We start from the raw sequence: 21,118 nt of genomic DNA, 5'->3' as shown, positions 1-21,118 counted from the left end.
ATTTAAGCCATTGGGTTAGTAAAAAGGAACAGTGCACATTTTGGACTCATGACTTATCTAAATGCTTATAAATTTACCTAAGAGGGATAACAATGGATTTACGCTGTACACATGGCATAACAGGCATGACAATCATTTGGCTTTTGCAATCACATCTGTCACTCTGCCAGCCACTTAAAATCTGCATGTTGCTAGGAACACATAAAATTTTTAAAAATCAAAATGAAATATCCAATTTGGAGAGAAAATAAACTGATTTTTATGGTTGCCAATTTTCTTCAAAAACAATTATCAAAAGAATATTTTAAATGAATCAGGAAACTTTTCCAAAATGAATTTCATTTTCTCTAAAAATGGAAAACCAAAAGGGTTAGAATAAATAGACAGACAGACAAGTACACTTTCAGTAAAATTACAAAGAAAAATCAATGTGCACCACCTATTTATATTGAAAATACTATTTTGATTGCTTTATAAACTTTCATCTTACCAAAATGGAGAAGGGTAGAATAATTTCCTGACACGTAAGAAGGGAAACATGGCAAACAGGCTAGGAAACAAAATCTGGAAAGAAAAGTCAAGGATAGGAATGTCTAGAAAAAAGACTAAACCAAAATAATTATTTTACAAAACAGGAAAAAAGAACAGCTGTAGAATGAATAAAACCATTTCAATGTTTGGCATATAACTATTTGCAGGTTATCTAACTTACACAAGATGTGTATTAGATTTGAGGTTTATTCCTTTGTCTTTCAAAGGGAAAAAATAATATTAGTATTAATTTCAATATGCATTAAGCTAGAAAGTCCTGTTTTATTACTCACTGAACACCAAGACAGCTTCCAAAAGGATGGCTTAGTGCTTTAAGAGGCCAGAGTAATAAATCAGCATGTTACACCTCATAATGTAGTTATAACTAAAATTAAATCAACTTTTAGTCTTTAGCCCACGATAGAAATTACGATGAAAATCAATTTTAATTCTATGGTATCAAAGAAGAAAAATATGTTAAATATTACTTTAAAATATCTCACTATAAAAATATGACAATACTATCTTTAAAATATTTCATACATAAATAAAAATTCACTAATGCCTTATATGATACTTACAAGTCTTTAATATGGCATGATCAAGGAAACTATTAGAAACCAATTTTTTTAAAATTCTAGTTTAGATATAGGCTGACTTTTTATAGTATATGCTACTCAACAGGTACCTATTAGAAAAATTCCACCATAAATTATTTCCAGAAGAAATGAGTAAATATTGGAAAAGAAATTTTTTAAAAAATAGATAAACTATCAAATTAACCAGAAGAAAAAGAAATGTGTTTCCTTATTCAACAATGAATGCTACCGTCAAATAATACGTTTCTTTAAAATTGCTTTTTTTTGGTTTGTTTTTGAGACAGGGTCTCTCTTTATCATGCAGGCTGGAAGGCAACGGCATGATCAAGGCTCACTACAACCTACAACTCTCAGCCTCAAGTAATCCTCTCACCTCAGCCTCCCTCCCTAGTAGCTGGGACTACAGGGGTGCGCCATCATGCCCAGCTTTTTTTTTTTTTTTCCTGTAGAGACACGGTCTCACTATGTTACCCAGGCTAGTGTCACTATGTTGCCCAGGCTAGTCTCTAACTCCTGGACACAAGCAATCTTCCTGCTTTGGCCTCCTAAAGTGCTGTGATCACAGGCATAAAATTGCCTTTTAATCATAGAAAATCTTACCACAGAAAAACCACCAAAAGATAAAAATACTACACTGTAAGGAAACTTCATCAGTTGGGCTTTCTTAACGTAATAGCCATGTTACTATAAAATTTTCTATCTTATATTTTAAAACTAAGTTGAAGATAATTTTATTTTACAGATAACGTATGATTTTAGAAATACATGGACCACACAAGCTTTACTATTAATTAGTAGTGGTACTGAGATTTCCCTTAAACCAATTTGAGGAAGTGTTTGTAATAGAGAAAAAAAAATTGTAAGCATAGTTTTTAACAGCCCTGATATTTACAAAACTACATGATCTATGATAATATATATGAAGAAACTAAAAAGTTATGTCGTGTCATTAAAAAAAGAGAAATTCTGAGTGTTCTGGATATGTCTTTCTTACATGTACAAAAGTCAGAGTCTGTATTTATATACATAGTTTATATATATACATAAATGTTTACATATGACTTTACAAATAAGAAAATCGTATCTGAGAATAGAGTCAGGGATTTATATCTTTTATAGATTAGAACAAAAACAAAATGGGATGGGTTTAATTAACAATGGAGGAGGCAGGAAAGAAGGAAAATAACATTTGTAGTAACTTCCATGTCAGGTACTCCAGTAGACATATACATGTACTAAATCGTTCCATTGTTAGTTAAGGGAAAAAACATTAGGAAACTTTCTATCAGCAATCAACTAATAAATAAAACCCCTTTTGTTAACAGCAAAGTCAGTGCACTTTCTATTATTTCACCTCAAATTATTATGGTACACAATAATGAAATTTTCAATACGTTTTTCATGTATGTGTTCAACTTTCTAAAACATATTAAAAAGGCTAGATTCACACATTATATTTGAGGCTGTATTTGAGCCAAAATACTTTTTTTAAAGTATTAACATCACAGAAGAGACAGAACACTTTTATATTACTAATACTAGGAATATATGATAGTCTAACTTAAAAAGGTAGCAGGAATCTCTGATTTAATGTTTAGGACATACGCTATTTACTTCCATCAATTATGCCTTTTATCTCAGCATGCAACTGTGCCTAAAACACTACTGAGGATATAAAACTTGCTCAGTAAATAATCTGATACTTAACATGAACTAAATTCCCAACATTTGTCTTTTCTGAACTTTAATAGGGCCTAAGTGTAGTACACCAAAGGTAGTACAATTAAGTGGAAGGAATAAAGAAGAGCAGCCTGAAAGTAGCTGTTAGTTTTCTGACTTGGCTAAGTCTCAGCATCTCTAGATTACTTCCTTATTTATTTGAAGAAAAGAAGAAATCAGAAATAAGATGTTTTCACACCCTGTTCTACAAAGTCTCTGTTTACTATATGGGGAGTAAATAACAGCTATGTATAAAAGATAGAAATAGGGGCCCCCAAACCAAGTAAAAACAGAACTTTCCAATCATCAATAGTTTGAAATTATTACACATATTATTTTTACTAGAAATACGGCAGTGTGTTGTGACTCTATATAGAAAAAGTTTGGAAAAAAAGAAAATGTTGTAATTTACCTAAATTTAAAAAAAAATTCCATTACCTTGATGTAAACTAAATAAAACATTCAAGATGAATACAAAGCAACAGATGCAGATTCCAGATGTTACTCCTTCAATTCCCAAAGGGACTCCATCAACATTTAAAGACTTGTGTGATAAAGATCCCACAAATTTGTGAAAATTAAAAATACAGTTGCAATAATTTATTTCCAGAGTTAAAATTGGGCAAATAATCTGCTTTTCTTCAACTATAACTTATGAAACACATTTCTAGCTATATTTTAAATCAAACAGAAAACAATATGAACTGATCAAATTCTATTTACTGATAAGCTCAATAAAAAAGAGTAAGATTTTTTAAAACATGAGGATTCTTTTTCTGTTTATTGAACAATTAATAAGGATAATTTTCACCATATAAAACATACTGAATAAATTTCAATGAATTTCTCTAAAATACAATAAACATTTCAATTCCCAGAAATTAGTAGTAAATATAGCTTCATCCATAGCAAGCGGGATCCAACTATACGACAGAAGGATCTATAAGATATTCAAATAAGAAGACTGAAAGGAGGCCACACTTTAAGTCAGAAACTTTGCATTTGCAAACTGAAAGAGGGAAGAATAAGGTCATCTGAAAAAACCTGAAATGTAATAGCATATTTTATAATAAGGTAATAAAAAACATCTAAGTGTAACTGGCCTTGAAGTTTAAACATAAACATGAAATGTTAACATTGAAGCTAGAAAAATTAAAACATTAAGATTTCTTAAAAATACCAGAGTAAAATGAAAATTTAGAGCTCTCCTTTGATGTATGGATAGTGCATATTTAATGTCTGTAGCTTACTTTGTTTAGACATAAAATAGGGGGAAAAAAGCATCTGTTTCCTAGAGTTAAACTAAGAACATACCTGAGAAAGTGCTTTGAAAAAGTTAAAAAAACAAAATACAAATGCAAAGCACTATACAAAATATTAAAAATTACCAGAAAGTAATGAAGACACAATGCTTTTAATAATGAAAACTATCAAGACTTCTCTGTTTCAAGTTTTCCATTTTACAAATAATAATAGGTATTTTTTTAAAAGGAAGAAGTACAGACTAGACAAAGATATCATTAAGCTGAAAAATCAGTCCTAAAGCTTAAAAAAAATTAGCAAAAGGGTTATTAGAAAAAGTATATTTTCCTATACTGGAAACAAAAGTATCTCTAGATTAAGAGGAGAAATTTAAAGTCCTATGAAATATAATCTAATGCTGGCACTGAAAGTCTACGTCATCTCATTTCTAAACTTTTAAAACTAAAGTGTATTCATATCTAGGTTGGGTAGCACAGTCATTCTACTATAAAGAGGGAGTAATAGATGGATCACCTTTTAATATCTATTTCAGTCCTCTGATTAGTAAGAAACCTTAAAGTCTGATCAGTAAGGACCATAAACATTTTACTTATCTTCTTTTATTATTTCTACTTTGGCTACTAAATTTTAAACAAATTTTAACTGTGTAATTTCAACTTTATCCACACAAAAACTGCATATGTATATCTCTTAAAGAGTTTCTTTGACAATTTTTTTTTTAATGCACCACTGCTGTCCATGCTGACTTACCTGTTTCTTTGGAGGTCCTTACTATAAGTGAATCAAGGTCTACTGATTTTGGTCTAAGGGGCAACTGTTCAGAATCTAGCTTTGGTTTTGATACGGGCTCAGTTTCAAACTTTGATGCAATAGTAGAAACTTCCCCATTAATCCTGAAATAAGGAAAAAACATGCAAAAATCACTAGTAAGAAACATGACTTTTTTAAAATTGTGATTTAATGACATTAAAGATTTTATGGCCTAATACTGATTACTTTCTGTTCTGTAAAACCATTTCCATAAACATAAAACTCTGTCCTAAGGCTGATTACAATGAAATGAAAAATGTGAGAACAGTTTATTAAGTGTAGAAAATTATTATAAACATAAAATTAACATTCAACAGATATTAGTACACAGAAAATGCAAAAAATAATACTTAAAAATTAAACTGCAACAATAGAAGGACAACTCTAGAAGGTAGGCAACAGTGAGAGCTAAATCAAAATGTACAGAATGCACTTGTATTTTTTTTTATTATTTTAGATTATTTTTTATTTCAACAGGTTTTTGAGAAACAGGTGGTGTTTGGTTACATAAATAAGTTCTTTAGTGGTTATTTCTAAGATTTTGGTGCATCCACCACCCGAGCAGCGCACACTGTACCCAATGTGTAGTCTTTTATCCTTCACTCCCCTCCTACCCTTTCCCCTCAAGTCTCCAAAGTCCAATGTATCATTCTTATGCTTTTGCATCCTCATAGCTTAGCTCCCACACATTAGGGAGAAAGTACAATGTTTGATTTTCCATTCCTGAGTTCACTTAGAATAAGAGTCTCCAATTCCATCCAGGTTGCTGTGAATGCCATTTTTTTTCATTCTTTTTTATGGCTGAGTAGTATTCCATAGTACGTGTGTGTGTGTGTGTGTACATATATATATACACACACACACACACACACCACAATTTCTTTATTCACTCATTGATTCATGGGCATCTGGGCTGGTTCCATACTTTGCAATTGCGAATTGTGCTGCTATAAACATGCATGTGCAAGTTACCTTTTTCGTATAATGCTTTCCTCTGGGTAGATACCCAGTAGTGGGACTGCTGGATCAGATGGTAGATCTGCTTTTAGTTCTTTAAGGAATCTCCACACTGTTTTCCATAGTGGTTCTATTAGTTTACATTGCCACCAGCAGTGTAGAAGTGTTCCCTTTTCATCACATCCATGCTAACATCTATTATTTTTTGATTATGGCCATTCTTGCAGGAGTGAGGTGGTATCACATTGCCGTTTTGATTTGCATTCCTGATAATTAGTGATTTTGATCATTTTTCCTATGTTTGTTGGCCATTTGTATATCTTCTTTTGAGAATTATCTATTCATGTCCTTAGTCCAGTTTCTGACGGGATTGTTTCTTTCTTGCTTGCTTTTAAAGTTTATTGGTGATGTTTTTAAAAAGGGCTGTGGCAGGAGACTAAATGGGCTGCCACTCCTTGACTACTGCTGCATCTTGGTGATCAGCTCTTGCAGAGATGTGGTAAGAAGAGACACCACTGGGTCCTTTCACTGTCCTGGGTGGCTGAGGCCCACTGCACCCTGGAGTTCTCCTTTGAAAGAGGAAATTTTTTGAGGATTATCAACCAGGCCAACTTTATTCCAGAGAGCCATCTCTGCAGCCCCGACCTCGACAGTCCCAAACTCCACGACACCAGTACCTGCCTTCTTACTGAAAAGCACCAGGTTGAGAATTCCACCATACTTTTGCAAAAGTAGCTGCCTTCTGACTCATCCTTCTTGCACTTCCATTTCAGTTTTAGTTTGGGGTTCCTTTGTCTTCAGTATTTTCTGACTTTTAATCTCAAGTCAAGTTCCTGGCACATCTGCTCCTGGATCATCATCTGCTGTTCCTCCAGTTGCCAGGAACACTCTTCAGTAAGATGTTCAATCTCCTACTCAAGTGTCCTGGTGCTCTAGCTTTCCTCCACCCTCTCACTCACTTGGGCCTGGGACGCCAGGTCACGCTTACCTTTTAGTAGTCTCTCATCAAGCCTCTGGGTCCTCTATGCCATCTGCTTCTTGGCTTTTCTAACCTCATCATATGCAGCCCTGGCTGCAGCAAGGCCTGAGAAAGCTAGTGGAGGTAATCACAGCTGCTCTGTGATTATCCAACTTTTGTCTGGGTGGCAGGAGAGGGCCTTCTGCCTATACGCCTCCTTCACCTCTTTGTCTGCTGCTTTCTCCATGATGCCTAGCAGCACGAACAAGTCCATCTCTAAGAGCCGCTGGTTTGCCATGGTTCCAGCCCTGACTGGATTTGTACTATAATTCCCCAAGTGTTTTAAGCATGCACAAGGACTGCTGACACAGCCAACAGAATACTGCTTAGCATCCTGGGAATTTACTGATGCATTTTAATAACCAAAGCTCCAATCAAATTCCCAGAATCTGCCTGTGATCTTTGTTTACATATCCAGCTCTCAACATGTTTATATTCTTCTTGGACGTTATTTACAACATTAAAATAAACTTTAACTTTTCAAAAAGGTAAAAGATAAGTGTTGGTGAGCATCTTAAGAAAAGGGAACCCTTGCACACTGTTGGTAGGAATGTAAATTCCTACAGCCATTATGGAAAACAGTACAAAGGTCCCTCGAGAAATTAAAAAGAGAATCATCATATGATCTAGCAATTCCATTACTGGGTACGTATCCAAAGGAAATAAAATCAATATGTCAAAGAAATATCTGCATTCCCATGTTTGCTGCAGCACTATTCACAACAGCCAAAATATGGAAGCAACCTAAAGTATCAATGGATGAATGAATAAAGAAAATGTGGCATATACACACCAGGAATAACATTCAGCCACAAAGAAAGCAAGCAAGCCTGCCATTTGCGACAATATCAACGAATCTGGAGGATGTTAAGTCAAGTAAGCCAGGCACAGAAAGACAAATACCACATGTTCTCCACTCAAATGCGAAGTCTAAAAAAGTGGATCCCATAGAAAGAGAGAGTAGAATGGTGATTACCAGAGTCTGAAGTGGTTGTGAGTTGGAAGGGAGTGGGAAGATGTGGTCAAGGAATACATATTTACAGTTAGATAGAGGGAATAAGTTTAAGAAATCCATTGTACATTATAGTGAATGTACTTAATGGTGATGTATTGCATTCTTGAAACAAGATAAGAGTGAATGTTAAGTGTTCTCATCACAAAAATGATAACTATGTGAGGTTATCACATAGTTACTGAAGCCATTCCACAATGTATTATATATATGCTTTAAAACATCGTGTTGTAAACAATAAATACATACAATTGTATATGTCAATTTTAAAAATAAATATAATTGAAAAATAAGAAAAAACTTCCCTGGAGATTTAGAAAGGCAATGGAGCCATTAAGGTCAAAGGTGAGTAAATCAATAAGCTAATTTAAAATTAGGTAAAACATACTTGGCTATAGGAGGTGGTGGAGGAACTGGTTTTTCAGGTCGCTTTGGGTACATTGTTCCAGAAGATCTCAATAAATTATTGGCTTTGGTAGGTGGAGTAGGTTTCTTGGGTGGGACTTGTGGAGCTGCTGGTTTAGAAGGTTTCTGTTCCAGTGTTGATTTTTCATCTAAGATTAAAAATATTTCACAAGTTATTGACAATCAAAATTATTTAGGTTTTTCTATTCCTAAAAGTTTGTATCAGTCTGGAAAAGTGTGACAGAGGCAGACATAAACTTTCATTCTCTGTATTTGTATACGTGTGCACTGTTTTATTTAAAGTTATATTTTAATTTAATAAGCCTAAATAGCTTTTAAAAAATGTTTACTATGGTAGAGAGGAAAACCACTAATAAGCTTCAGATTAGTAGATAATGCCTGCTTTTTATTATGTTCCCAGGAAGTTTTGCTTTTAAGTGTAGTAGTCTATCTCAAATACAAACACATGATTTTACTCTAACCAGAAAATTATCTAGACTTAAATCCAGATTATTTTCTGAAACTGAAATATAGAGAACTGAAAACAAGTAGAAACTCAAGTGCTATATAACGTTCAAATTTAAAAAGCATGACGGTGAAGGAAAAAAAATCAAATGTTAAGAGAAACTAGGGCGAGACTGCTTAGCCACAGATGAGAGAATTACAGGCTTATATTTGCAATTCTTACTACTGTACTAAGAATTTTATTAATACCATTTCACTTAATAATGCAACGAAATGAGTATTCCCATTTGAAATAGAAGAAAATAAGCTGGAAAAAAACAACTTTGACAATTTTATACTATGTCAATAAAGACAATTTTATCACCAAAAAGGCAACAAGTAGTCTTTTACTACACATGACACACCTGCTTCCTGATCTCCCAGGTGCTCACAACAGGTATTAAAATTGACACGTGTATAAGACAGTCATAATACAGCAGTCAGCTAAAACGTGTCATAAGACATATATACAAAAATAAGAATCTCCTAAGCACCATACTGAATAATTTTCAAAATGTACTTGGTCTCTGAAAAAAATGTCTATCACAAGACCACAAACAATTCTGTAAGATTTCATATCAGCCAGAAACTGGTGATTATAAAACCTGAACATCGTAGCACACAGATAAACCTCTCCCTAAAAATTACAAATTTTATTTCACAATGAATACAAAATACTATTTTCTCCTTTTACCACTTATTTAATACTTTGAATCACATGAAAATATAGTTTGTCTATTAAAATTCTGGTCATCATTTGGTACAAAAATCTATTTCTATATGGCCTCAAGAGATAACAATGCAGTATATAATTATACCATCAGAAATTTTTAAAAAACGAAACTCTCCAGTTGAAATAAATAATGAAATAAAACTATTTGTAGTTGTAAAAACCAGACAAACTTAAATTTCTAGAAATTAGGAAAAATGTTTTATACATAATACCACGAAAAATGGTCAAAGGAGAGAAATTAAAGAGAAGTTCACTGATTGAACATATTTCTTTTAACAGATACACAAATAACAGCTTGAAATTCTGTAGTGTTAGTCTAAAAAAAACAATACGTGGAAATCAAAAGGTAACAAAAATACGACTCATCATTCCTGGTTATGTAAACATAACTAAATCAACTATAATGTACTGACTTATTATATAACTACTATAAGATGGCAACATATTTATGTACTAGATTTTATTGTTTTAGTTAAGGTGACATTTACATAAAATTAAAAATTCTAAAATGAACAATTCAGTGCCATTTAGTATATTCACAATATTATGCAACCAACACCTTTATCTACTTCTAAAACATTTCCAGCACCCCAAAAGATAACCCTTTCCTGATTAATCAGTTAACCTCTGGCAAACAGCAATCTGCCTTCTATCTTCTATGGATTTATCCATTTTGGATATCTCATACACATGGAATCATGCAATTATCTTTGTGTCTGGCTTCTTTCACTTAGCCCAATGTTTTAGCAGTTTATCCTCTTCATACATATAGCAGTATTTCATTCCTTTTTGTGACTGAATAATACTCCATTATACATATACATACACATATATAAAACACAATCTGTTTATCCACTGAAGTATATCTGGATTCCTTCTACCTTCTGCCTACTGTAAACAGTGCTGCTATGAATATTTATGTATAATACATGAGTGTCTGTTTTCAATTTCTTGGATGTTTGGAACTGCTGGGTCATATGGTAATTCCATGTTTAACTTTCTGAAGAATCACCCAACTGCTTTTCATAGCAGCTAAAACATTTTCTACTTGCACCAGTAATGTATAAAAGTCCAGTTTCTCCACATTCTTGCAAACACTTATTATTTATTTTCCTTTCTTAAAAAAAATTTTAACCATCCCAGTGGGTGTGAAGTGGCCCACTTCATGGTCTTGATTTGCATTTCCCTAAAGACTAATGATATTAAACATCTTGTCAAGTGCTTACTGACATGATTAATGATGTTAAATATCTTGTCAAGTGCTTATATAACAAGCATGCTTATAAACATGCTTGTTATAAACAACAAAACTTATATATCTCCTTTAGATAAATATCTATTTCAGCCTGTGCTGCAGTTTTAAATAGGTTTGTCTTTTTGTTGTTAAGCTGTAACAGTCCTTTATATATTCCAGATACTTGCAAATCTGGTAAGATTTCTCCCATTTTGTAGGTTGTCTTTTTACTTTCTTAATGTCCTTTAACACACAGAAGTTTTTAATTTTGATAAAGTACAATTATTTTTTCTTTGGTTAAATATGCTTTTTGTGACATAGTCTAAAAAGAACAAAATACTTTTCTCTAGATTCACAACACTGAGACACCAAATGTGTGGGGATTTATTCCCACAACAACCAAGTATCTGTCACCAGCTGAGTGTCCTATAATTTAATTCAGTTCTGACACTATCTATCTGGGGTGAGCATCAGATCCCATAAGTTAAAGGCTCAGACCCACAAGATTGCTCCCACTTCAGATTCCAATCTGAAGTCCAGTCCTCTTGTACTTCTGATCAACTGCTATAAACTGGGGATTCCATGATCACTCCTCGGGTTTGATAACTTGTCAGAAGAGCTCACAGAACTCAGGAAGGCACTTTATTTACAGTTTATTATAAAGGATACAGCTCAGAACAGCCAAATGGAACACATGCAAAAGGCAAGGTATGCAGGAAGAGATGCAGAGTTTCCATAACTTCTCCAGGTGTACCACCTTTCCAGCCCCTCAATGTGTTCACCAACCCACGAGCTCTCTAAACTCGGTTGTTTAGGGTTTTTAATGAAAGCTAATCAGTTGGTTGGTTCCCCTGGCAACAAGGCCCCTCCCCACCTTTAGGGGCACTACAAAAGTCTCTTCATTAATATAAACTCAGACGTGGTTGAAAGATGCTAGTTATAAATAACAAAAGATGTTCCTCTCACCTTTATCACTCAGGAAATTTCAAGGGTTTTAGGAGCTATGGTGCCAGAAACCAGGGACAAATATCAAATATGCATTCCTTATTAAATCACAATATCACACGTATCTAAAAACCTATCGCCAAATCCAAAGCCATGAAGATTTACTCTTGTTTTCATCTAAGAGTTTTAACTCTTATATTTAAGGTCAATGATCCATTTTCAGTTACTTTTAGGTTACAGTGTGGGGTAGGGCTCCAACTTCATTCTTCTGAGAACATCCAGCTGTGAGTACAAGAATTTTAGTTCAGCTAAAAATTGGCCAAATCCAAGAGAAAATGTAGATTTAAGGAGGGAAAAAAAAAAAAAGTTCTATGTTAGCTACCTGAATGACCAAGGAAGAAATACATAAGATACAGATATTATGATAATTTAAGATACAGGCTGGGTACAGTGGCTCATGCCTTTAACCCCGAACACTTCGGGAGGCTGCGATGCGAGCATTGCTTGAAGCCAGGAGTTCATGACAAGCCTGGGAAACAAATCAATACCCCCATCTCTATAAAAGAATAAAACATTAAAAAATTAGCCAGGTAGAGTGGCATGTATCTTTAGTCCCAGCTACTCCAGAGGCCGACGTGAGAGAATCACCTGAGCCTAGGAGTTTGAGGTTGCAGTGGGCCATGATGACATCACTGCACTCCAGCCTCGGCAACAAAGTAAGACCCTATCTGTAAGAAAGAAAATGAAATACAGAAGAGTTATCTCAAGTATGTGATTTTTTTAACAAAAATGTTTAAAATGTATGCTAACAAAATACAAAAAAATAACCAAAATATGTCATTTTATTTGCTTCATAATATAGCAATACATTACCAACACTGTACGTAATAAGTTAACCCGTTTATTAATTTAGATGAGGGTTAATATCCTACTGCATTAACTGAAATGGAAAAATAAGTGATAATACAGGCACCAAAGCAAAAGTGATTCCAAGTGAATAAATACAATTTAAAAAATCTAATATTCTATTCTTTGTGATCACTTGGACATGCCTTAGAGAAAAAACAGTACTACCTATAAAGTAGTGAGTCTATTCTTAATTGAATCTATGTTCCTAACATTTTAGAAAATTTTAGGACAAAATGTATTCATTCATATTTATCTCACTGAAGTTTAAACTGCAGTATAACATTTTCAGAAACATTAAGTATAAAGTTTGAGAAACTATTACCACATGAACACACCAGAGTAACCACCACATAGGCCAAGAACTGAACATGATCCATATCTCTGAAGTTACCCTTATCCTTCTTTCCAATCACTACCCCACTGCTCCTACCCAAAGCTGTCTTCTAACACCATAGATTATTTATGAATATTTTTAACTTTACGTCAATGAAATCCTAAGATTCATGTTGCTGTGTGTAGCTCTAGTTCATTTATTTGTTGCTATGTGGTATCATGGTATATGAATATACCTCAACTCCTTTACCCATTATTTTGCTGAAGAACATTTGTGCTGTTTCCAATGGCAACTTTGTTATAAATTTATAAACTTTGTTATAAATTGCAGTGAATGTGCAGATTGCTTTGGGTAGTATGGAAGTTTTAACAATATTGATTCTTCCAATCCTTAAAGATGGAATATTTTTCCATTTTTTTGTGTGTGTCTTCTTCAATTCCTTGTCTCAATGTTTTCTTTGCATATATCCAGGTTGGATTCCATAGTATTCTTGGTTTTGTGGCCTGATGCTTTTAATCACTTTTAGAAAATTGAAAACCAGTATATCTTCAAATACAGTTTCTGCTCCATTTGTTTCTCCTTCCTATCTGGTCCTCCAATTACATGTACATTAGACTTTCCCACTGTACAGTCATCCCTCTGTATATACAGAGGATTGGTGCCAAGACCCTCACGTATACCAAAAGCACACATACTCAAATCCGATGGTGAGCACCGTGGAACTTGCCTGCACAAAAGTTGGCTCTCCTCATATGCAGGTTTTGTATTCTCATGAATACTGTATTTTTATTCCCCATTAGGCCAAAAAAAAAGTCTGTGTATACGTGGACCCCACATAGTTCAAACTCACGTTGTTCAAGAGTCAACCATATTCTTTATGTATCTTAAGGTCTTTTCTGTATTTTCTATCTTTTTTTCTCCTTATGTTTCAGTTCAGATATTTTCTTTTAAAACTATACACGCATACACTAACATTTGTGTGTATATACTTACATATACTTATATAAGTAAATTCATTTAAGCTTAGGTTGACTCATATTCAAATATAAGGTTCTAGTTCTGCCAAAATTATCAACCCCATCTTTTATTACTTCTAACATATATTAAGCATAGTTACTTTAAAGCTTGTATCTAGTATCTCTAATATCTAGATTCCCTAAAGGCCAGGTTCCATTGTCTGTTGTTCCTGGTTTCTAGCCATGTGTCATATCTACAAGTATGCCTAATTATTTCTGAATGAGTATAAGACACAAAAGATTTATAGGAAAACACAGAGATAATTTAAAACTCTAGATGATGTTTTCTTCTCTAGAGAATAAAGGCTTACTTTCATTCTTTCAGTAAGCTAAGGTAGGGATAGTAAAAATCCCAGGTCACCATTCTCCCATCAAGAATTGAGATGATTAGAAGTTGAACTTCAGTGTTCTTCAGAGCTAGGTCTATTTCTATTTCATACTTCCTCCTACAGTAAATCCCTTTAGGGACTAAATCAAAACCTAGTTCACTAAGATACCTCCTCTTTCATGAGCTTTGAACTCTTAATTTTTGTCTCCTTCAACCCAAAAGTGTATTGAAAGTTCTTTTCATAGTCAAAGCTACCACTTTCAAGATTGGCAAATGCCCCAACAGGAAATATGAGCCCCAATGCAAGATTCACTTTACTGGGCTCTCCTCTTCCCCTCTATCTTGATTTTATGATTCTTCATTTTATTTGTAGCTCTCCTACTCCTAGCACACGACTCTGGCAAATATACATATATATATATATATATGTATGAATGTATATACACACATATATATACACACACACACACACTCTTCATATAACCATTCTACTTGTTCTCAGCAAGAGATCTGGTCCTCATTTATCACTGCCAGAAGAACATCCTACTTCAACTTTGACTTACATATACTCCCTTGGTTTTTATGATTCTGCTCTGTGATCATTCTCTGCCTATCTCTATGAGCACTCCCTGTCAGTCCTTCTTCAAGAGTTCCTGGTCATCAAACAACTTCTTAAATGTATATATTCTAAGAAAGCTCTCTTCCCATTCTTACTCTAAGCAATCTTCTTGGATAATCTTACCCATACCCATAAATTTCATACCTAACTTCCAGAATAGCATCTTCCAACTAAACGCTTAATACGAACTCTTAGCAAAAGTTCAGCCAATATGTCGTATCAAATCCCACATCAAAAGCTGAATTCACATGTTTTCCTCCAGAAACTGTCTCTATTCCATACTTCCTATCTCATTTCCCCATGGTCATAATCATTAGTATCTCATGAGTCAACAAGTTGTCAACATAGAACCTTAATTGCATTCCTTATGATAGATCCTAACCATATCTCAACGTCTTCAGCAGACAATGCAGTTGAGTCCTTCCAAATCAATCCTACTTTCATATGATTACACTGAGACAATCAGTACATAGTATTCTTCTTACAAGTCTCATTGGTCTAGAGGTAATTGTGCCCAAAAGTGGTCCAAGAAACTGAAAAGGACTTACATTCTATGGTTGGGGAGAGGTTTTCCTCTCTTTCCTGTCAAACGGACAAGAAATCATGTCGCCCTGATTGCCACTCTCAGCATTTTTGTGATCACAAGAGGAGACAATCTGAAGATAAAGTGGACACTGAGGATGGCAGAATGGAAAGATACAATTCAGGTCCGTAACAGAATCACTGAGTTGCAGGTCATATGACTCCTACTTCTAGACTTTCAATTATGTGAGATTTTTTTTTCCCTATTGTTTAAGTCAGTTTCAATAAGGACTGATTTTCTGTTCTTTGCTCTTGAAACATTTCAGCTTCTTTTCATCCATACCAACTTCCACTATCTACGCCACCATTATCTAGCTAAATACTACTAAAAGGAAGTTTCAGAAAAACAAATGTAAGCATGTCATAATCTGGAATCCTTCAGATTTTAAAGAATACTTCATATTACATAATAAGTACTGTATTAAGTATTCCCGATGTATTATATACCTATTGTGTAAGGCATTAGAGAACCAATGGCAAATAAGGTACAGGTATCTATTCACACACCTTTTCCCTCATGGAGTTTAATCAAGTGCAGGGTAAAGAATATCTCAAAACAAACATCTAAACTAATATGTAACACACAATAATGGGAAATACCTACTTTTAAATAGTGTTAAGGAAGCAAAATTTTAAGCTGGAATCTAAAAGATGAGAAAAATCTACCCATGAAAGATTCTGAGAGAAGTACAATTCCAGAGAAAGAAGGATGTCCCCTAAAAAATTATGTATTTAGGCAGAAAGTATGAACTGCAAACATGGAACTGCAAACACACAGAAAGCAGTAAATGTAAATAAATCCAACCACTGACTGGGAATCAGAAGTATACAAATGGTGGCTGAAGACATGTGTCTACAATAATAGAATTCAGAAGGAAATGCTCCTAAAGCAGAAGTGAGCAGATTCACTGCTTCTACCAGTAAAAGTATAGAAACAGACTGGCCTTCAGCATCATTTTATGCTCTTTCTGTGGGTATGACTGTGTATGAGTGTAAAGAAGTGAGGAGGACATATAGATAAAAATTACCATTTAAGTGATTTTATAAGAAACAGCACCTTTGTTACCTTCTCCTCTACACATTTATATGCCTCCCTACCTGCACTCCAAAATAATTATGAGTTCCTCCCTTTGTATCGTGAATTCCATACCAATGACATGATGAGTATCTTACTGAAAGACAAATACAAAAAAGGACATCTCAAAAAGCAGGATAACTTGTGCTTCAAAGTGGTGATATTATTACCATTCTGGGACACAGCCTGCCCAGATTTTAGGTACTTCTGGGAAAATGAAAACAACAGAGGGGCAGAAAACTGCTAAGCAGGTTTGAGAAAATCCACGTGGTGGCCTGGGACAGAAAGTAGAAAGTGAGAATTTAATCTAAACATTTGGGAAAATATCCCATGAAATAATGGGGAGTCACTTAAGAGTCTGAAATAGAGGGGTGATCAGTTTCATGGTTTCTAAGTATTTCTTCCCCGCCCCCCACCCCACCCCCACCACAACAGAACAGAGCTTATCGAAGGATACCTCCCATGGAACTTAGGTTTTATCCTAAGATCATAAGATCTTAGGATCACAGGATAAAAACCATGAACAAAAATACAAATGAAAAATACCTTATTTCCTTGTTGGAAGGCTTACGATGCTTCAAATTGATCCTAGCCATAGTTTGAAAATGCTCCCTGTCTCAACTATGGGAACAAGGGTAGAATTTTGATTTATGTTTATTGTTACTTAGTAAAACATAATTTAACAATATTTAATATTCAACCGGCTCTCTTTCAATGCACATGTCCAAAGGTCACTGGCAACACTGACATTTTTCTTATTCATGGTACTTGATCTATTAAAGGCATATCAGGTTTATGAGAACATTCTGAAAATACTTAAAATCATTTCCCTTGTTATGCCTTGTCTTGTTTATCCTACATACCAAAAAATTCTCATATTTACCCTTAAACTCCAAAACCAACACTTTATATTAAGTTTTCAAGTCATTCCAGGTGAACCAAGTTCTTGTGAGATTTTTAAATGGAGGGAAAATGTCTTTTATATTTATTCACATATTTACTACTTCTGGCATTCTTCATTGCTTTGAGTAATACCAACTGCCAATCTAGTATTGTTTTCCTTCTATCAAAAATAATTTCTTTTAACATTTTCTGTAATATACTTCTACTGGCAATAAGTTCTCTGAGATTTTGTCTCAAAAGGTTTTAATTTTACCCCATTTCCAAAAGGTATTTTTGTTAGGTAGAAAACTATAGGTTGACAGTTATTTTCTTCCTGGCTTTAAACTTTTTATCATAAATTTGCATCAAATTAAAATTTTCAGCCATTATTTCTTTCAATTTTTTTTTTTTTTTTTTTTTTTTTTTTAGTTTTCTTCCTGGAGTTGCAGTGGCCAGATCTCAGGCTTTAAACTTTTTATCATAGAGGCGCCCGCCAAATTTGCATCAAATTAAAATTTTCAGCCATTATTTCTTTCAATTTTTTTCATGTCCCCATTCTCTCACCTTTCCATTAGGTACCCCAATTACAGGTCAGTAAAACCACTTCATATTGTCATTCCGGTAACCAATATTCTGTTCACTTTTTTTCTATACATTTTTAATGATTCTATTGCTATGTCTTCAAGTTCACTGACATTTTATTCTGCAGTTTCCAATCTACTGGACATTCAGTGTTTCTCATTTCAGATACTATATTCTTCTTTTCTAAAAGTTCAGTTTGGGTCTTTCTTATATTTTCCAGTTTTCACACTATTATGTTCACATTTTCTTCTACCTTTTTAAACACATGGGAAATGTTTATAGTAGCTGTTTTAATGTACTTGCCATCTATCTCTGCCACCTCTGTCATTTCTTGCTCTTTTCTGCTGACTGATTTTTCTTCCCTGGTTGTGGATGCTATTTTCTTGCTCTTTCTGTGCCTGGCAATCTTTAATCAGACAATGGACGTTGTGATTTTCACTCTCTTGAATACAAAATTTTATTATATGCTTTTAAGTTGTGCTGATTTTATTCTGGAATTTGTGGGCCGTATTTCCAAGATAGAGGCAGAGACGCCTTTAGTCTAAGGTGATAACACTCTTTCATGAACTCTATCAAATGTGCTATATATTATGAGATCTGTCTACTCTGGCTCATGGAAAAATGAACTATTTGTGAGTTACAAAGAGTGCTTCACCTACTGCTTTCCAATGTTTATTTCTCCATTATGGAAGTTTCTTTTCATGCATGTGTAGATCAGTATTCAGGCAAAGCCTCACAGGAAGCTGTCTACAGATCTGAGCACTCTCTGTGCAGTTCCCACCACTCTGGCACTCTGCCCCACAAATTGTAGCTGCCCAGGCCTTCCTAAATACCTATCTCTGCATCCTCAACTCTGCAGGACATCAAGGTCTGTTTGGCTTCCTCCTTTCTGCTGCCTGTAAACTGCTTCTAGACAATAAGCTGTGGTAATTATAGGTCTCACTTCAGTGTCACAGTGACTTATACTGCCTGATGTCCAATATGTGAAAGCCACTGTTTCACATAATTTGTCCAATTTTCTAGTTGTCTAATTTCGAGTGTAAATTCGGTCCCTGTCATTCCACCATGGGCAGGACTTTGCATAGATAAATGTAATAAAAATGCATCATCCTCCAATTTTTTTCTTTTTCTTGAGACTGAGTCTCACTCTGTCGCCCAGGCTGGAGTGCAGTGGCATGATTTCTGCTCACTGCAAGCTCCGCAACGCGGGTTCACGCCATTCTCCTGCCTCAGCCTCCCAAGTAGCTGGGACTACAGGCGCCCACCACAACGCCCGGCTAGTTTTTTTTTTTTTGTATTTTTAGTAGAGACAGGGTTTCACCGTGTTAGCCAGGATAGTCTCGATCTCCTGACCTTGTGATCCGCCTGCCTCGGCCTCCCAAAGTGCTGGGATTACAGGCGTGAGACACCGTGCCCAGCCTCCATTTTATTTATAAGAACAACTGACTGATTTTAGGGAAAAGGGGAGTCACTATCTGAATTTTAACAAAACTGCTGCCTAACTGGTGACATGATTTTTTTTAATAGTAAAAAAAAAAATAGATAATAAAGCCAGCAATATACCTCTTACATGTGGTTCTACGTATCTTGGTAAGATGAGTTTTTCAGGTAGGACTGATATTACAAACAAGTACTAAAAACTGATCTAAGACTCCTACAAAACTAGTTCACAAAGAATTAATCTGAGACTAGTATTTTTATTAGGCATAAACTGTTTGTGCAACATATTTTTAAAATTCTTAAGAAAAAAGAATATAAAAAACTTCCATTTTGAAAGTAAAAAGAAAGATAAAGCTAGGAAAGTACATGACATATTCATGGACCAGAGAGAGAGTGCTACATTTAGTAAACAAAAAGGGTGGAATATGATATCAAAAATATAATCTGGGGGTCAGTTACCGGAGGGCCTTGAATTTAAACTTTTGATTTTTATCTGAAAACTGAAAGTCTTTTCAACAAATGGTGTTGGATCAACTAGACATTCACATGCCAAAAAAAAAAAAAAAAAAAAAAAGAATGTAGACAATGACCTTACAACTTTCACAAAAATTAATTCAAAATGAATCACAAACCTAAATGTAAAACACAAAACTATAAAATTCCTAGAAATTACACAGGAGAAAATCTAGATGGCCTTGAGTATGGCAATGACTTTTCAGATACACCACCAAAGTCATGATCCATAAAAGAAATCATTGATAAGCTTCAAATTTAAAACTTCTGCTCTGTGAAGAAAACACGCCACAGACTGGGAGAAAATATTTGCAGAAGAAATCTAATAAAGGACTGCTATCCAAAATATACAAATAAAGAAACTGAAGGAAAAAAAAAACCTGAATAAAAAATGAACAAAAGACCAGAACACTTTACCAAAGATACACAAATGACAATTAAGCATACGAGAAGATATTCAACATCATATATCATTATGGAATTGCAGTTGAAAACAAAAGTAAAATACCACTACACACCTATTAGAAAGGCCAAAATCCAAAACACTGAAAATACCAAATGCTGGCTAGAATGTAGAACAGAAATTCTCACTGATTACTGGGGGGAGTACAAAATGGTTCAGCCATATTGGAAGAAGTTTGGCAGTTGCACCTACAAAACTCAATATACTCGTCACATTATCAGGTAATCCCTCTCCTTGGTATTTACCCAAATGAATTGAAAATATGTCCACACAAAGACCTACACACATTTATAGCAGCTCCCCTTATAATTGCCAAAACTTAGAAGCAATCAAGATGTCCCTCAGTAAGTGAGTGGATTAATAAACTGTGGAATATAAAGACATTGAAATACTATTTAATGCTAACAACAAATGCCTCCCAAGCCATGAAAACATATGGAGAAATTTTTAAAGCATGTAATTAAGTGAAAGACGCCAGTTTGAAAAGGTTACATGCTGTATGATTCCAACTATATGACACTCTGGAAAAGGCAAAACTATGGAGTCATTAAAAAAATTAATGGTTGCCAAGGGTCGAAGGGAAAGACAGATGAATAGGTGAGTAAAGAAGGTTTTTAGGGTAGTAATGCTAATTCTGTATGATAC

General features: G+C 34.3%; 1 protein-coding gene across 1 annotated transcript in view; it reads right to left on the bottom strand.

Annotated features, from left to right (window-relative positions):
• CD2AP (CD2 associated protein) overlaps positions 1 to 21,118 on the bottom strand; it is a 151,254-nt gene that overhangs the window by 24,146 nt on the left and 105,990 nt on the right. The window contains exons 12-13 of the mRNA XM_050789018.1: positions 8,298 to 8,463; positions 4,863 to 5,005 (exon numbers count right to left, since the gene is read on the bottom strand). Coding sequence (XP_050644975.1) covers positions 4,863 to 5,005; positions 8,298 to 8,463 — 309 coding nt within the window. The remainder of the gene's footprint in view (positions 1 to 4,862; positions 5,006 to 8,297; positions 8,464 to 21,118) is intronic.

This window comes from Macaca thibetana, chromosome 4 (assembly GCF_024542745.1).
Source record: "Macaca thibetana thibetana isolate TM-01 chromosome 4, ASM2454274v1, whole genome shotgun sequence".
Taxonomy (NCBI): Eukaryota; Metazoa; Chordata; class Mammalia; order Primates; family Cercopithecidae; genus Macaca; species Macaca thibetana.
The sequence above is the reverse complement of the archived record's forward strand: the minus strand, read 5'-3'. Positions and strand labels throughout refer to the sequence as shown.